The sequence below is a fragment of the Balaenoptera musculus genome, chromosome 19 (genome assembly GCF_009873245.2).
Source record: "Balaenoptera musculus isolate JJ_BM4_2016_0621 chromosome 19, mBalMus1.pri.v3, whole genome shotgun sequence".
Taxonomy (NCBI): Eukaryota; Metazoa; Chordata; class Mammalia; order Artiodactyla; family Balaenopteridae; genus Balaenoptera; species Balaenoptera musculus.
Window position 1 is genome coordinate 53367579 of NC_045803.1, and position 22048 is coordinate 53389626.

Below are 22048 nucleotides of genomic sequence, written 5' to 3' on the forward strand. Positions count from 1 at the left end.
AGGCAAGTTACTTTACTCTTTGTACCTCAGTTTACTCATCTGTAAAATGGGGGTAATAACAGAACCTGCCTCACTGGATTGTTGAAAGGATTAAAAATGATAATTTTTGTAAAGCATTTGGCAAAGTAGCTGGCATATAGGTGAGTGTTCATCAGTGTTAGCAATAATTTTTGTTATAATTTTTTTTAAAGCAAGGACCATGACTTTTTTTTTTTAATGGGAATTATTTATTTATTTATTTGTTTATTTATTTTTGGCTGTGTTGGGTCTTCGTTTCTGTGTGAGGGCTTTCTCTAGTTGTGGCAAGCGGGGGCCACTCTTCATCGCGGTGCGTGGGCCTCTCACTATCGCGACCTCTCTTGTTGCGGAGCACAGGCTCCAGACGCGCAGGCTCAGTAATTGTGGCTCACGGGCCTAGTTGCTCCACGGCATGTGGGATCTTCCCAGACCAGGGCTCGAACCCGTGTCCCCTGCATTGGCAGGCAGATTCTCAACCACTGCGCCACCAGGGAAGCCCTATAATTTTTATATAATAATATATAACTCTAATGTTATTTGTTTTGTTATAATTAGAGCATTAGAGAATAGTGGTTAAAAATCCCAGGCTTTGGGTTCAGACTCAGTTTGAGAGAATAAAAATTGTGAGACAAGGTTTCTGAAAATGGCACCACATTCTCCTAAAGAATCTGTATTATTTCCCTATGAGTAGAATGTAGTTTAACCACAGGAGCTATTCAAAGGCCCAGATTCTGCTAAGAGTGTCCAGAGTAGAGATTCCCAGCTGCCGCCTGTCCTGATTGGTCAATGCCAGAACCCTCCAGGGTTGTACAATACTTTGTGACTCGGGGGTGTGCCGGTGGCCTGGACTCAGAGTGATGGTGCAGAAAGAGAGAGGTCAGTTGCCAGCAACAGTGATTGTCCATGTTATTCGTCTTATTCAACAAATATCTGATGCCCCTGGTGCTGTGTCCCAGGCTCTCTGCTGGGCACCAGGGATTCACAGGAGGGATGAGGAGCTTTTGCCTTCAGAGAGCTCCTTGCCGAGTTTCTAGGCATCACATGTGCTGATGCACTCGGAGATAATATCTGCTTCTGGAATTGAGTACTCAGTGTGAGCCGCATAGTGTGCCAAGCACATTACTACATCGTTTCATGGGACGTGGGACCCCCTATGGGGCAGGCACATTGAACTCGTCATTTTTCAGATGCAGAAGCTGAGACCTGGAGAGGTGCGGTGACGTATCCAAGGTCACGCAGCAAGTCAACAGCAGGCGTGTGGGACTTTGTGATCCGTGCCCACGTCTGTGTTATACCTGTGTTGGGGTCCAAGTCTCTCTGATTCAGACTTTTTCCCCCTTGGAGGCTGAGATGCGCACGGTGGCAGCTGGGAGGAAAAGTCGTCTTTCAGTAAATGCACTAGGAGCAGACTGAATGCCCATCCATAGGAGAGTGGCTGTGGGACATCCATTCTGTGGAATAGCACGCAACCAATAAGGAAAATTTGACCCAAACATACCCTCCTGGAAGGATGTGCGTGATATATCATTAAAGAAAAAAGGCAACATATTTAGAGTAGCATGCCATTTAAAAAGTTATAAAATAACGATCTGTGGTGTTGTGTGTGTGTGTGCACGTGCATGTGTGTACATTTGTATCTGCTTATTTGTGTTTGGGGATGGATGTGGAAGGATGCGCAACAGGAAAGGGGGTGAGGGAGTGAGTAAAGCAAGGGGAAACATGCTGAAAAATGCATCTAGGATAAAACAACATGAAGAAGAAGCTCCAGGTGGCCAGACGTTGAATCACCATTCAGATCAGTCTGTTCACTCATATAAACAATATTATTCTGTGACATTCGTAAGTAAATATGGATAAGTGTTCTATAACTGTTATCACCATCTGAAGATAATTCTGTCTTGGAGGGTCCATGTCCCTTCAGGGCCCTTTAATTGCAACAAGAAAAACTGGTTATTAATGTCACACACTCAGAGTTGCCCCGGCCCACTAGCTGAAATGTGCTTTTATTTGGCTGTGACTGAATTATAACGCAACTTCCCTAGAGATGAAAGAACAAAGTAAAGAGCATTTGCTTAAAAAGAAAAAATATAGTACCTGAATTGTTTCCTGTCCTGCTCTGTGGCCACTGGAAATACTTTGTCAAGGACAGTCTCCGACATCGATGGACAGCCACGAGTTGCAGAGGAAGTACCACTTCCGGTCCATTGCCAGGTCATGCACCAGCACCCAGCTCACGTACCTGGAAGGGACCCACACTTTTGAGGATAATGTGGTGGGGGGATGAGACTTCTTTGGACCCCACGAAGGTCCAAACCTGAGCCCAAGAACGAGAACTCTTGGAAAGAGACTTTGTATTTTTCTTCATTGCTCTTGGTGCCTTGATCAAAATGCCCCAATCAGTGGGTGAATTTGGCCTCATGTGGGGAGTTCAGCTAGTGTAGACTGCCAGCTTGGAGGTTGCCAGGTTTTCACAGATATGCTGCAAAAGTGTGCATTCTGAAACTGTGAACCCTCATGCAGGGCAGCAAGCCCAGGGTCACCGGGCTTTACAAGTGAGGAAGGCCAGGTTGTTGTGTGTACAGGGAGGTGCAGGCTTGAGCACACGAAACTCTGTCCTCCTGTGGGCTTCCATCCAGAGAATGAGCCTGCCGTCCATTCAGCACTTCGTGGCGATCATCTAACCTGATTTAGATCTTTGAGGCCCAGGGAAGAAATGAAATCATCTTGCCTCTGCTGGGAGGCCAGATCCAGCAGCAGTTGCTTTACAGGGAAATAAGAGTAATGATAACAAGAGGCATTCTTTATTGAGCATTTAGTGCACAATGGGGACTGTGCTAAGAAGCTCCTGACATGCATTTTCTCCTTTCGGGAAGGGTAGTCCCATCAGGCATGCCAGAGCCACCTCTGTTGAGGTCACGCAGCCTCCTGGGGAAGCTGACATCCCCAGTGACCTTTGGGTACAGAACCTGGGTGTGATCAAAACCCAGGCATCTCAGCCCAGCTCAGGACAGCTCTAGAGCCCCCTGTGTGGTCAGCTGAGCTGTCTGTGGGCTGCATCAAAGCTCTTCTCCTTCTGCCCATCCTGCCTCCTTCCCTCCCTGCCCAGGGGCTGATCCCAGGCACTCCTTGGATAAACAGCCTCCATATTCAACTCCATCTCAGAGCCGCTTCCCAGGAACCAACCCTACAGCTGAGGGTCTTAAAGCATTAATGTATTAGTGTTTTTGCCTTAGATGAGTCAAAGACAGTGGTCTAAATGCTGTGTTTTCCTAAAGCTGTCAGCCACCGAAGAGTGTTCAGTCTGGAGACCACCCATCTGGGTCACTAGTTTTGGCCTCAGACAGTGGGAAGGAGTCTTGGCTCTGAGCTTGCCAGCTGTGTGACCTGGGCAAGTCAGTTATCTTTCCCGAGCTTAGATTTTCCCACCTATAAAACAAGGATAATAACAGCGCTTGTCCCAGAGGGTCACTGTGAGCATCCAGTGAGAAAAGCACAGGAAGACTTAACTTAGTGCTCTGCAGAAGAGCTCTTCTTAGGTCTTCTCCTGGAGAATCAGCCCAATGTCTCATGTACTTTCCTCCTAGTGGGCAGAGTTTGTCTTTGCAATAGGCGTCTATCCCATTTTACAGATGGGGAAATGGAGGGCTAAATGACAGGTTGATGCTGCAGATGTGTCAAGGGAGGGACTAGCATTGTGTGGCCTGTGGACTGGTGGGCCTCTCTGACCCTTGGTTTCCTCATCTGTGAAATGGGGATCCATTCTGTGCGTCTCACAGAGGCTCGTGAGGATCAGCAAAGCAGCAAAAGCACAATGCCCAGCCTTGGACCTGGCACTTGGTAGGTCCTTGTGGTTTACCCTTCCCTGACTCACCAGGATGGCTGGTCCCCTGAGTTGTTATGCCATAGCCGCAGGCTCCTCAGCTCCCGCGGGGAAACAGGGTGGAGAGTAAGAAGACATCCACTCCTCCTCGCTCAAAAACCGGGATGTCGGGGTCTGACAGGTGGTGGGGCTCACTCTCTCCATCCAGGCCATATAGGGAGACAGTCCCCTGAAATCCAGAGACCAGTAGTGACCAACTCCGCGTGGTAACAGAGCCCCGTGTTTCACTGGAGGTGTTGAAAAACCAATGAAACCCAACAAAGCATGGCCTTTTCACCTCCTCTCCTCCCATCTTGGACCTGCCAGAGTTATTTTTCAGTTGTGTGAAGATTTAGGGGTGACACTATCTGCATTCACATCTTTGAGATGAGTTATACTCATAAAATGCTTCCTGGTGACCTTTTCAAACTTCTCGAGTATTTATTTGAAAGGGCCATAGGGCAAGAACTGGTTTTTCTCCCTAGCGATTATATTCTCAGGGCCTCCCAGAGTTCCCGGCATTGAGACAGGAATGAATGATGGCCCACTACTTTGAAAATACATATTCCCAGGCCCCACTCCAGACCTACCAAGAATACTGGGCACAGGGCTCAGGAATCTGTATTTTTCTGAAGCCATCCCGGTGATGGCTGGTGACCATGCCTGATTTCCTGAGCCAAAACCAACTACAGCAGATGACACCTGTGCTCCACTGACATCCATCACTCAGCCTCACCACTGTGGGGTTCCCATGTCCAACTGCCAGCAGCTGTGCCTCTTGCCCTGGGGGTTTCTTTGGCTGTTAGAGCAGCAGGTTGAAGGTAGCAGAGACCTGATGGCCCTGCAGGCCATTTTCCACCAATGACTGGTGGGGTTGGTGGATAACTAACCCAGTTCACTTAGTCAGTCCTCAGCTGGGATGACTTTGAGGCCCACATTCCTTACTGTTTTCCAGAGTTCCCCAGTGGGATTGGGCTGCAGTTGCCCACAGGGGTAATGGGTTTGATTATGCGCCCCTTATTTGTTCCTTCCCTTCCCCACCTGGCTTCCCACTCCTGTATGTGGTGTCCTGGGATCCCCTCTCAAATCAACTACCTGTGCTTGAATCCCTGTTTCAGAGTCGGCTTCTACAGCAGAGTCTCCACTGTAGACTTTCTCAGTCGGATGATTCCTTGCTCTGGGGCTGTCCTGTGTGCTGCAGGATGTTTAGCACCATCCCTGGCCTCTCCTCGCTAGGCGCCAGGAGCATCTCTTCCTGTCCCAAGTTGTGACAACCAAAACCACTTCCAGCATTGCTAGCTGTCCCTGGGGGCCAACCAGTTGAGAACCACTGTGCCAGGAGAACCGAACTAAGACAGTATCAATTGAAATGTGACTGCAACTCTCCATGAAGAGAAATGGCCTGTGGATCACAGATTTTCATTCTTTCTTTCCCTGTAAGGTCAGCTCTTCAGTGTCAAATGGAAGTGGGATGGATGTTTCATTAGATGGATGAAAGTGATTCCTGCATTTATTCAACAAATCGTTACTGAGCACTTACTCTGTGTTAGCTGGTTGAGGCCCTAAGATGCAGCAGTATCAATTTTTTTAATTTAAATAAAAATAACATAAATAAAAATAATAAGATATAAATAATAAGATTTTTAAAATAAAAAGTAAAATGTAAGTGGACACATGTCCTGCTCTCATGGAGCCTAATGTCATTTTTTAAAAAACAGGGACTTCCCTGGTGGCGAAGTGGTTAAGAATCCGCCTGCCAATGCAGGGCACACGGGTTCGAGCCCTGGTCTGGGAAGATCCCACATGCCGTGGAGCAACTAAGCCCGTGCGCCACAACTACTGAGCCTGCGCTCTAGAGCCCGCGAGCCACAACTACTGAGCCCACGTGCCTAGACCCCGTGCTCCGCAGCAAGAGAAGCCACTGCAATGAGAAGCCCTCACACTGCAACGGAGAGTAGCCCCCACTCGCCGCAACTAGAGAAAGCCCGCGCACAGCAACGAAGACCCAACGCAGCCAAAAAATAAATTAATTAATAAAAAACAAAAACAAAAAAACAATGGAGATTTCTCCGGGACAGTACACACAGTGCCTGTGGTTCTCAAACTGTGTTCCATGGAGCACAATTTCAGTGAAGGAAGCTTGGAGGCTGCTGCAGGGGATGCTGCAGTCTGATGAGTGATAGGGTTTGGCCAGACTTAACTAAGGATGCTGAGACATGACAGAGACAACCTGCTGTATGCTCCACAGCTAAACTTAAGGATTTCAGAGAATTCATAAACAAATGGAATTGTGTCCTTACTACCTCTAGTCAGCCTTCTCAGGGACAGATGGATGCCAGCTAATCAGTTTTCCTAAAAAATGTAATTCAAGGCTCATTTTCAAATGGTTGCCATTGTTTGTTTCTTTCCTTTCTCCCCTTTCTCTTAGAAATTCTGTTTTCCCCTTTATTCATTGATAACAGTCTACTGACTGTTCTTCATATGTGAGCACATTTGCGTGCAGGTAACCAGCTGTCTGAATTATTTTTTAGTAGGGTTAAATGAGAAGACCAGTGAGTACAGTACCAGACCCCAACTCTCCCTTAATCCACTCCTCCTTTATATTTTTAAATATTGGGGCTTAGGGTGTTATTTTGTCTGGCAAAAAAGATACTTTTCTCAAAAAAAAAAGCAAAAGTGAAAAAACCGTACAACAAAATCCACTGGGCTAACGTAACTCAACAACGGACTGGCAAGCGCTTTGCTGAGTGGGACGTGCGGATCAACCGAGGTGTCTTGCAGGTCAGGTACCTTTGAGGAAGTGGCTGCCCCCCTCCCGTGTCCGGTATAAACTGTCACCAGGTAGTGGTACTGGGCAAAGGGGTCATTGTCCTCCAGCACTGTGACCTTCACCTGGACAGAAGGATGGCATTAGGAGGGCTCTGCTTGGTGGGTTCATCCACCGCACAGCAGCCAAGAGTGAGTCGGGCATTCATGACAATTAAAGGGGGAAAGCAAAACTATGTATGCTATTGATTCATTCCATCAGGTGAGAACTGTTCTTTACAACAGCAGGGTTTTAAGTGAAAACCAAACTTTTAAAATAAAAAAGTACATTCAGTATTAAATATCACCCAAAGTAGTCAAATTGGAAGTGAACTTGGTATTAAGCTGAGAATGTTTGATGCTTGAGCTGATGAATGCAAACTCTGTTCATAAATAATTCCTCATAACCTTGGTAACCAGATTGTGCCTCTAAGGGAATTTAGAAGGAGTGAATGTTAAGTTGTTTTAGCAGAAAATAAATAGCTGGAGTTGGTCAGAGGCTGCAGGGCGCTCTGTGATGAGCTGCCCAGATCTCCTGTCAATGGAGGGCTGTTTTCCCAGTTGCCGAGGTGGTGTAGCCAGGGATGCAAGAGTCTCCTCTGTCAAAGTCATGCCCCATCCTGGAGAGGCCGATATCTAAGAACAGACCGATGCATTGCCCAGGATCAAGACCTGGGCTTCTCAACCCAACTCAGGACAGTTCTAGAGCTCCCCAAGCGGTCACCCAGCTGTCAGTGGGCTGCATCCCAGCTTGACTTCTCCCCCTGCCCATCCTGCCCCCTTCCCTCCCTGCCCAGGGGCTGATCCCAGGCACTCCCTGGTAAACACCCTGCATACTTAACTCCATCTCAGAGTCTGCTTCCCAGGAATCAACCTAAAGCTGAGGGACTTAACGTATTAATGTTAAATCCCTTGGGCAAGTCAAAGACAGCAGGATAAATGGGGCAACTATTACCTTTTTAGGTTTCATACCATCCTAACACCCTGAGAAGTATTGCTGTGTATAGGGACGGTAGGGAATGTTGAAAGTTTCAGAGCTTTGTGACAATGCATCCTTGTATTCATTTGTGTGCTCAGTCACTCATGAATGTTTATTGAAGGCTCCTATGTGTCAGATATGATGCCTGTATCAGAAAAATAATCAGAACTTTGTTGTCACAATTGGTTGCACAAATGGTTATTGTTTGGTCTCGTTTCTATCCTCAGACCTGACTTATCGTCAGGCAGATCTGGGTTTGAATTCTGGCCCCTGGGAGGGAGGTGGCTTTGGACTAGTTAATTGCCCTCTTTGCTCCTCACTTGCCTCCTCTGTAAAATGATAGAGGTGCTGTGCAGTAAAAGGTGAATTCAGCAGGCTTGGGTTATCCAAACCCCACACATTCCAAAGGATAGACTGGTTTTGGCCAGCTCGTGGAAGATAACCTCTAAGTCCTTGAAATAGCCTGCATGATAAGAGTGTCTGACTACGTGGGGCCTTGGGCCACCTCAGGCAGTATGTGCTAACGATGTGCTCTGTGGTGAGGGCTTTGGGCCACGCTCTATCAGTCTGACCTGGGCAGGGATGGGGAGCAGTGGTTGCTGGAGACTAACTAAAGTCAGTCATGCAGGCTCCATACCTGTGGGACTTACTCCCAAGAAAACCCTGGGCACCAAGGCTCAGGGGAGCTTTCCTGGTTGGCCGTACTTCACATGTGCTATCACACGTCATTGCCAGAAGAATTCATCTGTCCATAGGACTCCACTGGGAGAGGAATATTAGAAGCTCTTGCCTGATCTCTCCTGGACCCTTTCCTTTGCTGATTTTAATTTGCACCATTTTCACTATAATAAACCATAATCGTAAGGATAGTGGCTTTTTTAAGTTCTGTGAGTCCTAGCAAATCACTGAACTCGAGGGTGGTCTTGGGGACTCTCAACACAGTACCTTCCCCTTGGGGCTATCGTGAGCATTAAATGGGGGTAATACCTGGCACATAGTAAATTCTCAATAAGAGGTCAGTTTCATACTCCTCCTGATACTTTGACAAACAAGGACATTTTACTGGTCAAGAGGCTGAGGGGCCAGCTTACCTGAGATGACTCCAGGGGTCAAGGCCTGGATTTGCAGCTGGCCCCTCAGCTCCCCACCTGGGCTCCATCCCCTGGAGCCCCTGCAAGGGGACACTCCTGCTCCTCCCTCCTGCTCCCGGGGACTGTGCAACCTCACCTTGGCCTGATCCTGAGCGTCTTTCCTCCTTGCGCAGATCACCACCAGCACGTAGGCCACACAGAGGCAGCCCACGATGGTCACGACCACAGGGTTGTCCTCGAAGGTGGCAAAGAGCTCAGCAGTCTGGCGGACGTCCACGGCATTGGGCATCACCGGGAATGTGCTTCCAAAGAAGGTGAGGTGGTTGCAGAGGCGGTGTGTCTGGGAGGGGGTGGTCCGTGGTCCCACCTGCAGCCCCAAAGAGGCCCTGGTAGGAGTATTCAGGGAGCACATCCCCGCCCGCTCGAGCTCAAGGGAGGAGAACTATGAGGGGTGGCCACTGTCCTGGGGAGGGGCTGGGGAGACTGCTGGGAGACCAGCTTGAGGATTCCTTTGGGCTTTTTTACTTAGTTAAAAATTAATTTTAAAATGCAGAGAATAATGTCTATAATAAGCATCTTTGCACCTGTCATTCTCAGTGAGCAACTGTGTCCATCTTGCCAGTCTGCTTTGCCTTTTTTAGGTAAGAAGTATTACGGGTAAAATTGAAGTCCCTTCTGTCTGCCAGCCTCCAAAAGCAGCCATTATCACACATTTGGTGTGCATCCTTACTTTACATTCTCCCACCGGGTGCTCCTTCACTAGGCAGGTGTTTGTTGGGTGCTACTTCCAGGCCAGGCAATGGGCAAGGTGCTGAGAGGACATTCAGGGTGACCAACTCATCTCAGTTTGCCAGAGACTTTCCTGCTTCTCAAACTGAAAGCCCCCTTAGTCCTGGGCAAACTGGGGCAGTTGGTCATCTTACACTGAAGAGCAAAAAAAAGACGGAGGTTGGGGGAACCATGCAAGAAAAAGGGAAGGACAGATATTTAAATCCTAAGCTGGTGTCTCAGCACCAGGAAAAAATTCTCTAAATTTTACCCACCTTAGATCGAGGCACCTGCGGCCCCCCGTCCTGGGCTCCTGCTTTGAAGAGTCCCAGTCTAGCCGTCCTCAGGCTGCGCCCTTCCGCACAGGATGAGGAGTTGGGGGCGGGGCGGGGCATGCCCACCACAACACATACCACTCAGCCAGGACTAGGGCGAGGTCCTAGGTGACCCCAGGAAAGATCCCCCCCTTAAATTTTGCACTCTAGATGCCTCACTTGCCTTACCTAGTCCTGGCCCTGGGACGCCCACTTTTAGATGGTGGTTTGGGGACCTGGACCTCAGAATTCCCTGTTACAGGGCCTGCCCAGACCCATTCCTCAGGATCGTCCTTCTGTGGAGGACTGGCTACTGCTGTGGCCATCCCTGGGCACAAGGGTGGCAAAATGTGGGGAAACGGGGTGTGTAGATGGAACTTGGGCACGAGGTCCCTGGCGGTGTGGGGAATGCGGTTGGGGGAGGGAGGAGACAGGGATGAGGCAGGGCAGGCCTTCCCTAAAGCCCCCAGCCAGCTTGCAATCCACCCAGGGCCATTTGGTGGGTAAAGATTTAATTCAAACCCACAACCCAGCACTACCTTTTCATTCCAGGGTCCACAACAAGGTGGTAAGGTAGGAGGCAACAGAAAATACTGGCATGCGGAAAGTTCTGTGCCCAGCATCTGGTGAGGAAGAGCCCGCAGCAGCCCAAACATGCCCAGTAGGTAATTCTTTTACCTTTAACGAGCCACCAAGAGAGGCTGACCCCTCCAACAGCTATGGCATCAACTGCTTTATTGACAGATTTCACATGGGTCTTAGTTCCATGTTTGCTCACTGTTTCCCAATCCCGGTCAGCGTTTGGCATACAGCTGTGGGTCTTACGGGAACCCTGGGCACACCCAGGAGGGGTGGGGTTGGTTCAAAAGAAGAAGCCCAAGCAAGTACCAGTGACAAGACCATCTCAGCGCTGGGAGCCCAGGGACCAGACCTGATTTATGCCTAACACCTTTGCCCTCCTGGGTTTTCACAAAGACTTGGAGGACAGTGGCTTTCCCAGTCTTTTCCAGCATGAGAGTCCTTTTGAAAACCATAAATTAATCTGGAAAGACCAGAAAATTTTCATGAGATCCCCTTGTGACAGTAGTTTCACCTTTAGTATCCTTCAAGAAAAATGTATAAATAAGAATGCAGTTCTCAAACCCCTTGCAATAATTCTGCATTTACCCACCCCGATAAGGTCTGCAGTTTACAGATTTGGAACTTTCTTTAGTTATTTTGAGAATACAGTGGTGTTTTTCCATCCAAACTTGGTGATCCCATTTACTTATTTTTTTCCCCATTCACTTATTTATGATTCCTCAATGATCTCTGTATGTCTGTATCAGCATCTATATCTGTATCAGCATCTATATCTCTATCAACATCTATATCTATAATGAGCATCAGGTACACAATATTGGGTTAATATAATTTTGGCACTATAACACAACTCCCACATTCTTTTGTACACCCCACATTCGTGTACGTGTGCATTAGTAGCTGTATATTCTTAATAACATAATAAGCACCTGGGAACCCAGGACTCCACTCAAAAGCTAGGAACTTTCCAATAAGTTACGTTTAGCTAAGTGGTCCTCCCCCAATCTGTCCCCATGCTCCCCCTCAACCCAACTACATGCAGAATCCTATGTCCATTGTTTTCCTTGATTTCCATTTTATATAGTTTTGTCTCCTCTATGCTCAGAGTGTCTAACACAGCAATCACTTTAATCTGTGGAGCACCTACTATGTGCCAGGCACCACATTAAGTACTTTATACCCCTAACCTCGTCTAGGTCCCACCCTGTGGTAAGTGGCAGCCATCCTTTATCCCCATTTGCAGATGGGAAAGCTCAGAGAGGTGGGGTGCCTTGTCCAAGGTCACCTTGCAAGTACTGATGACGTGGGATTGGACCCAAGTCTGTTTGATGGCAGAGCCGGGCCGCCAGCCCCTGCACCATCCTGTTCTGAGCCCCCGGCCTCGGAAGGCAGCCTGCAGCGGGTATTCTGCCAGCAACGTGGGGATCGGACAAGCTTTTGGTAGCAAGGACTCTAAAAGGTTGCAGCACACCCAGGGTCTCGTTCACGAGGTACAAAGACCTGTGCTTCAGGTGTGGGGGACCCACTGTCTCTTGGACATCTCAACGTGCCTTCGTCTCTTCTTGGCACTTTGGGGGGGGCTCCCTGTGTGTGACAGCTGGAAGCAGGAGTTGACAAGGAAGCCAAAGATGCAGCAGAAACAAACCCGGAAGGAGCTTGGCTTTAAGTCCCCTTCTGTGGCTCTGCTGGGACCTGGCTTCTTACACTACTTATGACTGTTGTCATTGGACATATGTGCCATTTGCTTCTTGTCTGTGTCCTCTGCTAGACTGAAAGCTCACTGGTTTTTCTCATCATTGTATCCCTATCAGTTGGCCTGGCACCTGGTGAATATTTGTAGAATGAATGAAAGAAGGTATATGGTGTAGGGGATGGAGACAGGTGTGTGACAAATTTCAACTAGATGTGGAGGTGGCTGTTCTTGGGGAGGGTATGGAAGTGCAACAGAGGGAGACTGCAAACATCTGCCACGCAAAGAAGGTGGCATTGGATTGGGAGATCGAAGGGTGAATGGGAGTTTTTCAGGCGGGGTAGGGAAGAAGGGTGTCCTGGGGGAGACAGCAGCATATGCAAAGGCATGGAAGAAGGAAGGGGGACACTGATACCTCAGAGATGGCTTCTGATGGCCTCAGAGCCAATGTCTGTCACCAGGACAGTGTCATGGGCTTGGCTCCTTGGAGGCAGAGCTGAACTGCCCTGAGACAGGGATTTGATTGCAATTAGTAGGGCCACATGCCTCCAAGGGCTCTGTGAGCTCTGGAGAAGCAGTGCCTCACGTCGCTTAGAGCTTGTGCTCTGGGGACAGACCTGGGTTTGAGTCTCAGCTCTACCACCTTCTTCTTTGCTTCCCTTTCCTTACCTGGCACCCGGAGTTGTCCCAAGTCCCCTGGACCCCATCCCAGAACACACAATGGGACAGGAAGGTGGTGATGCGAACTGTGAAGTCCCTGCCGGGGGCCGGCTTCAGGTCAGACTGGGGGATCACAGTCAGGTAGTAGATGCCTTCTCCAAAATGCAGGTCCTCTGGGCTCAGGATCCATGTGGACAGCCCATCTGCAGGAAGGGGGGATCCGGGTCAGTCTGAAGCCTCATGGAAACTGGACTAACATGATGGGAGAGGGGCACCAAGATGCCTTGGCAGGGAATCCGATCCTGATGGCCGCCCCAATGTCCTAGGAGTACCCTCTCCTCCTGAGACCAGGAGCATGGAAGAAGAGGCACTCCCAAGTCAGGGTGCTGAGCACGGCTGCCAAGTCAGACTGACCAGGGCTCAAATTCTGACTCTGTCCCTTCTTGGCTGTGTGACTTTGGACCAGTTACTTAACCTCTCTGTTTTTATCTGAAAAGTAGAAATTTCATTCATCTTCATCCCCAAGGGCTATTATGAGGATTGTAATGAGTTCAGTTCTGTGGGTGCTTGTCAGCTTCTTCAGGGCATATAATAAGTGTTCACCTAATATCACCTAATAATAGTAATAATACCACCAACAAAAATACGCACTGAATGTAACAAGTGTTTTTTCTCTTTTTTTTCTTTTTCCCTATGGCCCTGATTCTCAAGTTTTAAGCTGGTCACATCTGCCAGGAAGCAGCTCAAGAAACTGGCTCAGTGCTGGGACTACCTGGAGCAGCCTTTGGCAGGAGGTGAGCTTGGGCGTTGTAGCTGGTCTCGTTGGGGTGCTAGCCGTAGCCCAGGCTGAGCACGAGTGGGATGTCAGGTCTGCAGTGCAGCTGGATCCCCAAAGCCACGCCCCCTGAAGCCAGGTTCACCCACAGAGCTTCAGGTCTGGTCAGGTTCAACACAGTTGGCTCACTGTGTCTTTCTGAAAGCCGAGGCAGCAGGATCTGTCATCAGAAACAGTCAAATCAAGGGTGTGCCAGGACGGGAATGCCAGTGAGCGTCAGGGCTGCTGGGCAGGGTGAGCCCCTGGGGACCTGAAATCCACCCTGTGCTCTGCTCTTTCCACTAGTTTCCAGGGGCTGCCGTGACAAATGACCACAAACCGGGTGGCTTAAAACAACACAAATTTATTCTCTTACAGTTCTGGATGCCAGAAGCCCAAAACCAGTCTCACAGGTTTTGCAGCCCTGCAGTTGGCAGGGCTAGTTCCTTCTGGAGGCTCCAGGGCAGAATCCACTTCTTTGCGTATTCCAGCTTCTGGAGGTGCCTGCAGTCCTTTGGCTCATGGCCCCTCCTTGCATCACCCAACCTCTTGCTTCTGTCATCAAATCACCTTTTTCTTTTCTGGAGTCAACTCCCCCTCCGCCTGCCTCTTATAAGGACCTCTTGATGACACTGGGCTCACCCAGATAACCCAGGATCATCTCTATATTTCAGGATGTTTAACTTGAATCACATCTGCAAAGTCCCCTTTTGCTATGTCAGGTGACATTTTCATGGCTCAGGGATGAGGATGTGGATAGCTTGGGGACCTTTATTCAGCCTGTGCTCATCAAGCTGTTCACCCCAGCTTGGGGCTGCATCTGCACAGAAAGTGCACAAGGGTGCATCTTTCTAGTTTGCACAAAGGTGGCATATGAACTAGTGGTGGTGTTGATCAAAGAGTGGAACAAGTAAGATTAAGTTAGGAGCACAGGCCGCAGAGGCACAGAGATCTCTCTTTGATCTTGGCTCTGCCCTATATTAACTCTGGGACCTCTGACCAATTAACAGACCACTTTGAGCATCAGTTTCTTTTCTTTTTTTTTTGGCCTCACTGCGCGGCTTATGGGATCTTAGTTCCCCGACCAGGGATCGAACCCAAGCCCTCAGCGGTGAAAACACGGAGTCCTAACCACGGGACTGCCAGGGAATTCCTGAGCCTCAGTTTCTTGTCATCAGTAGAATACATAGACTCACGGTGATTATTCAAAATGTTATCATATACAAAATACTGAGTCAAGTGCCAGATACACAATAGCGCTCAACAATTAGTTGCTGCTATTCCTCTGCTTTTACTCTTACGTTAGAATTTCTCACAACCACTCTCCATTTAATCAGCTCTCCAGATTAACTGATGCCCTCCATCCCCTTTTAAAAACAGACTGATTAATGCCCACCATGCACTTTTTATTTGCTCCTGGTGGCCCTCTACGGTAGACACAGGAATATGCCACCCAGCTCTTCCTTCCAGGAAGGACCTCCTACCCAGTCACAGGGAGTATGGTCATCAGACAGGCTCCAGCTCTCAGCTCCTTCAGGGTCTGCCCTGAAGAATTCATTACTTATATTTCCTAGGAGCGGAGGACCTGCCATGCCACGCAGGGCCACAGGGGAAGCACTCGGTCAGGATGCAGAAGCAGGCAAGGGGGAAAGCCTAGTCCACAGCTTTACTGGGGTTTCCACAGGAAAGGCAAGACAGGGCATAGAAAACAGCTTAGGATTGGCCAGTCTGAATAATTCCAGCAGACTTTGGCTATAAGGCTGGTCTCTAGTTGGTACCTGTGGCCCTGGGATGATTTGGGGCAGAGCTTGAATATTGGCCTGGTGAGTGAGTGAGATAAAGGGGGTGGTTGGGGTATAGACTCAGGACTGGTTGGTTTTCACATGAAAGGTGTGCCCTAGCAGAGCCCTTGCTCTCTCTGAGAGCTGGCCGGCCCTGGGAGGGGCAGTCTCTCCCCGCCAGCAAGATTTTTAAGATATCAAAACATCATAACATACAGAAGATAGCAAACACGATTGCTAGAGCCCTGGTGGCTGCTACTTGCTGCAGAGCCCCCTCTGGGTTGACTGAGCCTTTGTGGAGTCTGGATTGTAGTCTGACTTCTGTCCAATCCTGTTTTCTTTCTTCACTCTCCACAGGCGTTGATCTCTAGCAAGCATCTTGCACCACGAACACCTTCTCAGTGCCGGCTTCCAGGGAACACAACCTACGACATCTCCTCTCTAGTAATTCTGGCAGCCCCTCCTACCTGTCAGGCTGTATGCTCAACAATAGACAGTTGTGTCTGATCCCACACTTGCTAACGTCCATTGTACTGGTGATCGTAAGGGTCCATTTTGATGATAGCTCTCATAGAGTGATAAGTTGACAAAGTAGGAGTGTAAAAGAACTATTTGCATAAAAACTTAAGTTGAAGGCTTTGAGAAGACTCAAAGATGAGTGGGGACAAATTGTTATTGAATTAGTCACTGATGAGAAAACTGTAGAAGATTGGGAAAAAAGTCATTAAAATCTCAAAAGAATCTGAACTCGTATTGTACCAGTGTGCCTACATTTTTTATTCACTTTAAAGAAAATCTAACTATGTTCAGGGGATGATTTATGTAGTGAAGACGATTAAAATTCCAATCAACAGATTTAAAGAAACTTTCAGTTGTACACCTTAAGATTGATAATGACGTACATTTATAGTTTTACGTTAAAATACAACGCTTAAGGGAGGGTGAAGATCATTTTTAATGATTCTCTTCTTTAATCTTTCTTTTTTTCCATAACCGACCAACTTTTGGTCCTGACCAAGTTGAAAAAGAAGACAGAAGCACTTCCTGACTTCTGAGAGCGCCCCAAGTCCACCTCGATATTCTCCGACAGATTCTTCACCGGGATGAGCTGCCCACCAGGGCTGGCAGAGAGAGGCCACCAGCAGTTCCGCTGACGTCGAAGTGACTTCAGGCTGGGAGTGGGTTCTCTGGGAAACTCATCATCTGAAACCAGGAGCAAAGAGTGTCAGCCAAGGGCCCCAAAGGCCGGAAGGTGACTAGGTCCCTGTGGGAAGGATGAGGTTTCCTAAGATGGGATGGACAAGTGGCTCTTGCCCTGTGGGGTGACTGGGAGGGCCCCGCCTTTAGCTGCTGCTGTCTGTCCTGGTATGTGTCTCCCTTTCAGGGTTGTGGCTTCAGAAAGCTGGGCCTAGAGACCCAATCGGACTTGTTACAGCCGAGCAGTTACTGGGCTATAAACAGTCTGAGCCTTTCTTCCTGCAAAGCCAGCAAGTCTCTAAGAGAAAGAAGTTTGTCTGCTTTCTCTGAGGCTCAAGGAGCAGAGAGTCAGATGTGCCCTAATTTGGGAATGGAAAGAGCCCTGAGTTTACTGTTTCCTAGCTATGGAACAAAGTCTGAAGAGCTTAATTTCCAATGACTAATTAAACCAGGGCTGCTGGAGAAATTCCACAACACAGTGGAAAGAGGATGGATTGGGGAGTCAGAGGCCTGGGTCTGAGCCCCAGCTCTGCCACTTTGCTTGTGGTCTCAGGCAAGTCACTGAACCTCACCTGTAAAATGGGCATAATAATTCCATAATTGACAGGGTTGTTATCAACATAAATGAGCAAATATATGTGCAGGTGCTTTACAAACTCTAAAGGGCTGTTCCCAAGGAGGTTCCTTCCATTGTTACCCTTATGTCCACAGGCACTCTACCGTCCTCCATGGAGCCAAGGGAGGGGGCAGCGGGCAGGGTGAAGGCCGCAGAGCTGGCAGCAGCAACGTGCACAGGGGAGCCTCGCTAACTCCGTGGCTGTATTCTTTCCACAAGGTGAGAACAGAGGTGCCGGGAGAGAGGGGAGAAGGTCAGAGTCAGAGGAAGACCTGCCCACCTCTTGCTCTACAGGGATCCCGGCTTTAGCATCAGAGTGGGCGGCTCTTTTGTGATCCCTGTAGATAGTTCTGAATATTTGCATCAGTAGGAGCAGCATAAAAGGCAGCCAATGTTTCCACTCTGGGCTGGCAGCTCCATGAGGACAGGGCTGTGGCCAGCTTTGCCTACTGTGGCACCCCAGTGCCTAGAACAGCGCCTGGCTCGTGATGGTGGTCAGTACATATTTTGTTGAATGAGTAAATGAGCTTGGCTGTAGACATTTCTCCAGACTTACCTCCCCTACCTACTTGACCTCTGATGTCATGGGCTCCCATAAAACCATCTTTACTGGCCTTTGACCTCGTCGCATCTGAGTAGCCTGGGGATCTGGTTTCGGTTCCTGGTGCTGATCAGGATGCTGCTTTGGGAAACTGCCCCTGGGATCCAGGAGTGCAGCCCTGGCAGGAGGAACCAAGGGAGGATGCTCGGTGCCGGGGCTCTCAGCGTGCCTGCAGCGTCGTCCAGCCCACGACTGTCAGGGGGAGGGATGGAAGGGGGAGGCCATCCCCAGGTACTGCAGGAGGGCTCAGTGAGAGGTAGGCAGGAGCTCCACGGACAAACTCCCAAGGCAAGTGCCTCTGGAATCCCCACAGGTCCACGGAGCAGCAGGCTTGCCAGACACACTCCGGATGAGGTTAAAAGTGGGCTAGTCCACTTCATTCTGCCCCCTCACCTGCACAGCCCACCGTGACCCGTCTCTCGGGACACATGCGTGGCTCTGACACTAGCATAGCACTCACCACCTCCCTTCCTGTGCTGCACAGACACCCAACACGGGGACCTTCTCTTGGTGAAAAGCCCTTTCCACTTTAGGTCCCATCACTCCCCCACTGCCAGGCAGGTCTCCTGGGCTCTGCCTGTCACAGGGTCTTGGGATGTGGATGTGGCATGAGCCAGGTCAGGGGATACCACAGTATAGCCAGTTACCTGTTGGTGTACATGGAGATGGAGGGGGCGGCCAGCGTGGCTGGAAGGCCCCCGGGCAGTCCCCCCGGCAGGACGGCGGCCTGCATGTGCCCCACAGCTCCCAGCAGCTGGGACACTATGGCTGTCTGGAAAAGGAAGCAGGGGACACTGCTGTGGACTGGTGTCCGTATACCACCTCTGGTTACTGCCGCCAGGCTTGTGTGCCCTTTGGCAGGGACGGGGAGAGGGCAGAGGAGCAAGGCGGAGACCATGATGGAAGGACCTTTACTGGGCACCAGGCGCTGTAGGGAGCCAAGAGTAAGCACTTAGAAGACTCCAGCCTCTGCCAGCAGGTGCTTTACAACCCCTGTTTGGCAGACGGGGAGACAGAGACACAGAGAGAGTGATGACTTGTGGAGGCCACGCACTGATAAGGGGAGGCGCCGGGGTCACGGCAGGGCTCACCATGCCCCTGTCCGTGCTGCTCCATTGGACCCTGACATCTGCCCACAGCCCAGGTCTTATTCGTGGGGAAATGGAAAGTCACAGGCAGAGCCATCGCACGGGGTCACCCGGGCTCAGACTCCACTCCCCATGCAACCCAAACCCTTGGGTGAAGATGTGGCCTCGCTGAAGCCAAGGCAGGCGTGAGGGGCAGGAGGGCTGGACGTTTGTGCAGAGTTCCTATCAGTGCACAGATGTGCGTGCGTGTATGTGTTACGTCTGACGGGTGTGTGACTGTACGTGCGTGAATGTGAGTGTTTATGTGTGTATTGAGGGGGCTGTGTGTGAACGTAAGTATTTGAGTGTGTGTATATGTGAGTGTAAGTGGGTATGTGTGAGTGTAAGTGTGTGAATGTGTGTCTGAGTGAATGTGGTTTGAGGGTGTGGGAGTATAAGTATCTGAGCATGAATGAGTGTGCGTATGTGGTTTTGTGCAAGGTGGGGGCTCAAGCCAGGGAAAATCTGGGCTGGGCCCATCACACAAGTTGCCTGTGTCGCTGACTTGAGGCCAGGTGTTCCTTCCCTATCACGTGCTAAGTTCTTTCAGGACACTAGCCTCATGCATCTCTGGATCTTTCCCAGAGTGCCTTGCACAATGCCCAGCACATAGTAGGCATTCAGTAAACATTCACTGACTGGAGATAGCTAGCTGGCTGGCTAGCTGGCTGGCTGGCTGGATGGATGGATGGACATAGCACTTATTCCAATTTTGTAATTATATATGTATTTGTGAAATGGTTTAGTAACTGGCAGGCCCAGTTGTCTAAAAGTGCCATGAAGGCAGAGGCCACGTCTATGTGATTTGCTGATGAATTTTCAATGAGTTGCATAGTACCTGGCACATACTAGGCATCTGGGGAGCACTTGTTGAATGAATGAAAAAATTAATGCATGGATAAATGAGTGGAAGGGTGGAGAGACGGATGTATATGTACGTGTATAGATGTATGTGCATAGAAGGGATGCATGAGCAAATGGATGTGTAAGTGAAGTGGAAAGTATGATATTAGGGTGATCAGGGTCCCAGAAATAAAGGTCAGCATAGCAGGCTCCAGGACCAGGAACGTGAGGGGGACAACCTCCTGACAGAGTGGGTGGGGCAGAGCCAAGACAGCTCTCCCCTTTACTGCTTATGGCTTCTTTATTGACATTTGGCTGCCACAGTGTTGGGAAAGTGGTGATTCAATTTGAGTTCTCCAAGAAGCAGGCCCTAAGGCAAGAATTTGACAACCAGTCATTTATTTGGAGATAATCCCAGGAAACACTGGAAGCAGAATGGGGAAGTGAGACAGGGAAGGGTAGGAAGCCAGTCCAGGGGGTGTGATCAAGCCACTTACCTGGGGCTCAGTCCTACTTGGGAGGTCTCCACCAAGAGGAGCGGGGGAGCCGGGGTATCTGTACCCCAGCCCATTAGTCACTGAGAACGGCATTGAACCCCTGACATGTCCAACCTGCCATGTGGGCAGGCAGAGTGGACTCTGGAGGGGAGGTCAGAGAAGGCCCCCAGGCAAAGAAAGGCAAGAGCTGGCAGCTGGACATCGCAGTGCACTCAAGTGGGGGCCATGGTCGGGTCAGCAGCAGCATCTGGACACACCCTTGACCACCCAATGATTAGTTAGATTCAGGTGTGCACCGGCTGGCGGGGGAGTGAGGTGTGTGAGCACACAGGCCATCACAAGCAGCGGGAGACACAGGGCTGTGAGAGGGGCACCTTCCCTCCCTTGGCATCGCCCATGTGGGAACCTTGGAAACAAGAAGGCAGAAGTCTTGGGGGCCCTGTGACTGAGGGACCTGTGACCTGGGTTGGGGTCTGTTGTCAGCCACCCACCGCAGAGGTGCACGTCCTATTGCCTGGCTCAGCGGGTGGGAACTACTCACCTGGGCCAAGGGTGTGAGCTCCTCACTGCGGCGGGTCGCCTCTGTCAGTACCTCGGCCAGCTCCTGCACCTTCTGCATGTCCCCCAAGGTGGCGTTGACTGCAGGCAGTGACCCCGCAGACAGAGAGGATACGCTCTCTGACCTTGGCATAGACATAGGAAAGTGGGGAGAGGAAATGTAATTCCAGTGGCTTGATGAAGCTGTTTCAGAAAGATTTGGCGTCTGAGAAGGTGACCAGGCTCCTGTGGGGTTTTCCAAAGCCGGTAGACCTCTTCTTGTCTCCTAGGATGTGTGGTGGGCAGAATCATAGCCTCCCAAAGATAGCTACATCCTAATCCCTGAAATCTATGGATATGTTACTCACATGACAAAAGGCACTTCGGCAGAATCGCTTTGGAGATTTGATTAAGTTAAGGATTCTGAAATGGGGAGAGTATCCTGTATTAACGAGTTGGGACCAATGTAATCACAGGGGCCTTTAGTAGAGGGAGGTAGGAGGGTCAGAGTCAGAGAAGATGTGATGATGGAGGCAGAGGTGGTGGAGAGGGAGAGGGAGATGGAGATGGGGAGAGAGGGACAGAGGGAGAGGGGTCGGGATTTGAAGATGCTGGTGTTGAAAATGGAGCAGGGAATGTGAGCAGCTTCTAGAAGCTGGAAAAGCCAATGGGTGGATTCTCCTCTAGAGCCTCCAGACAGTTCACAGCCCCGCCACCGCTTTGGCTTTAGCCCAGTGAGACTCATTTCAAACTTCTGACCTCCAGAAATGTAAGATAATAAATTTGTGTTGTTTTAAGTCATAAAGTTAATGGTTATTTGTTATAGCAGCAGGAGGAAACTAATACAGGATGTCTCAAGCTTTCTCCAAATCTGGAAATCAAATCTGTAATATCTGGGAAATTCCCTGGCGGTCCAGCGGTTAGGACTCCGCACTCTCACTGCCAAAGGCCTGAGTTTGATCCCTGGTCAGGGAACTAAAATCCCATGTGCCACATGGCACGGCCAAAAAAAAAAATCTGTAAAATCTGGCATTATTTAAAAACAAATGGTGTCTCAGGGTCTCACTGTGACTAAAATGGCATGAAATTCCGAAATTGGATTACTTTGTTGGCCCAGTATGGATGGGAGGTCTTTTCGCAGACTTGGGTCCCTGTGTGCCTTTGGGGCAATGGGGACAAGGACCCCTCCAGCCATCCCCCAACTCCAGCCTTAAGCCAGACCTCCTGGGGCTTCCGGGGAAAAGCCGCAAAGCCCTAATGAGAGGGGCT

At 49.7% G+C, this 22048-nt stretch overlaps 1 protein-coding gene across 1 annotated transcript in view; it reads right to left on the reverse strand.

The window, feature by feature from the left end:
- PKD1L2 (polycystin 1 like 2) overlaps positions 1-22048 on the reverse strand; it is a gene marked incomplete at its 3' end in the record, with an annotated part of 83763 nt that overhangs the window by 18945 nt on the left and 42770 nt on the right. The window contains 13 exon segments of the mRNA XM_036832342.1: positions 2113-2163; positions 2165-2257; positions 3890-3941; positions 3944-4067; positions 6668-6769; positions 8889-9119; positions 12776-12969; positions 13539-13761; positions 16434-16486; positions 16489-16564; positions 17256-17382; positions 18423-18547; positions 20784-20925. Of these exon segments, the coding sequence (XP_036688237.1) occupies positions 2113-2163; positions 2165-2257; positions 3890-3941; positions 3944-4067; positions 6668-6769; positions 8889-9119; positions 12776-12969; positions 13539-13761; positions 16434-16486; positions 16489-16564; positions 17256-17382; positions 18423-18547; positions 20784-20925 (1593 nt within the window).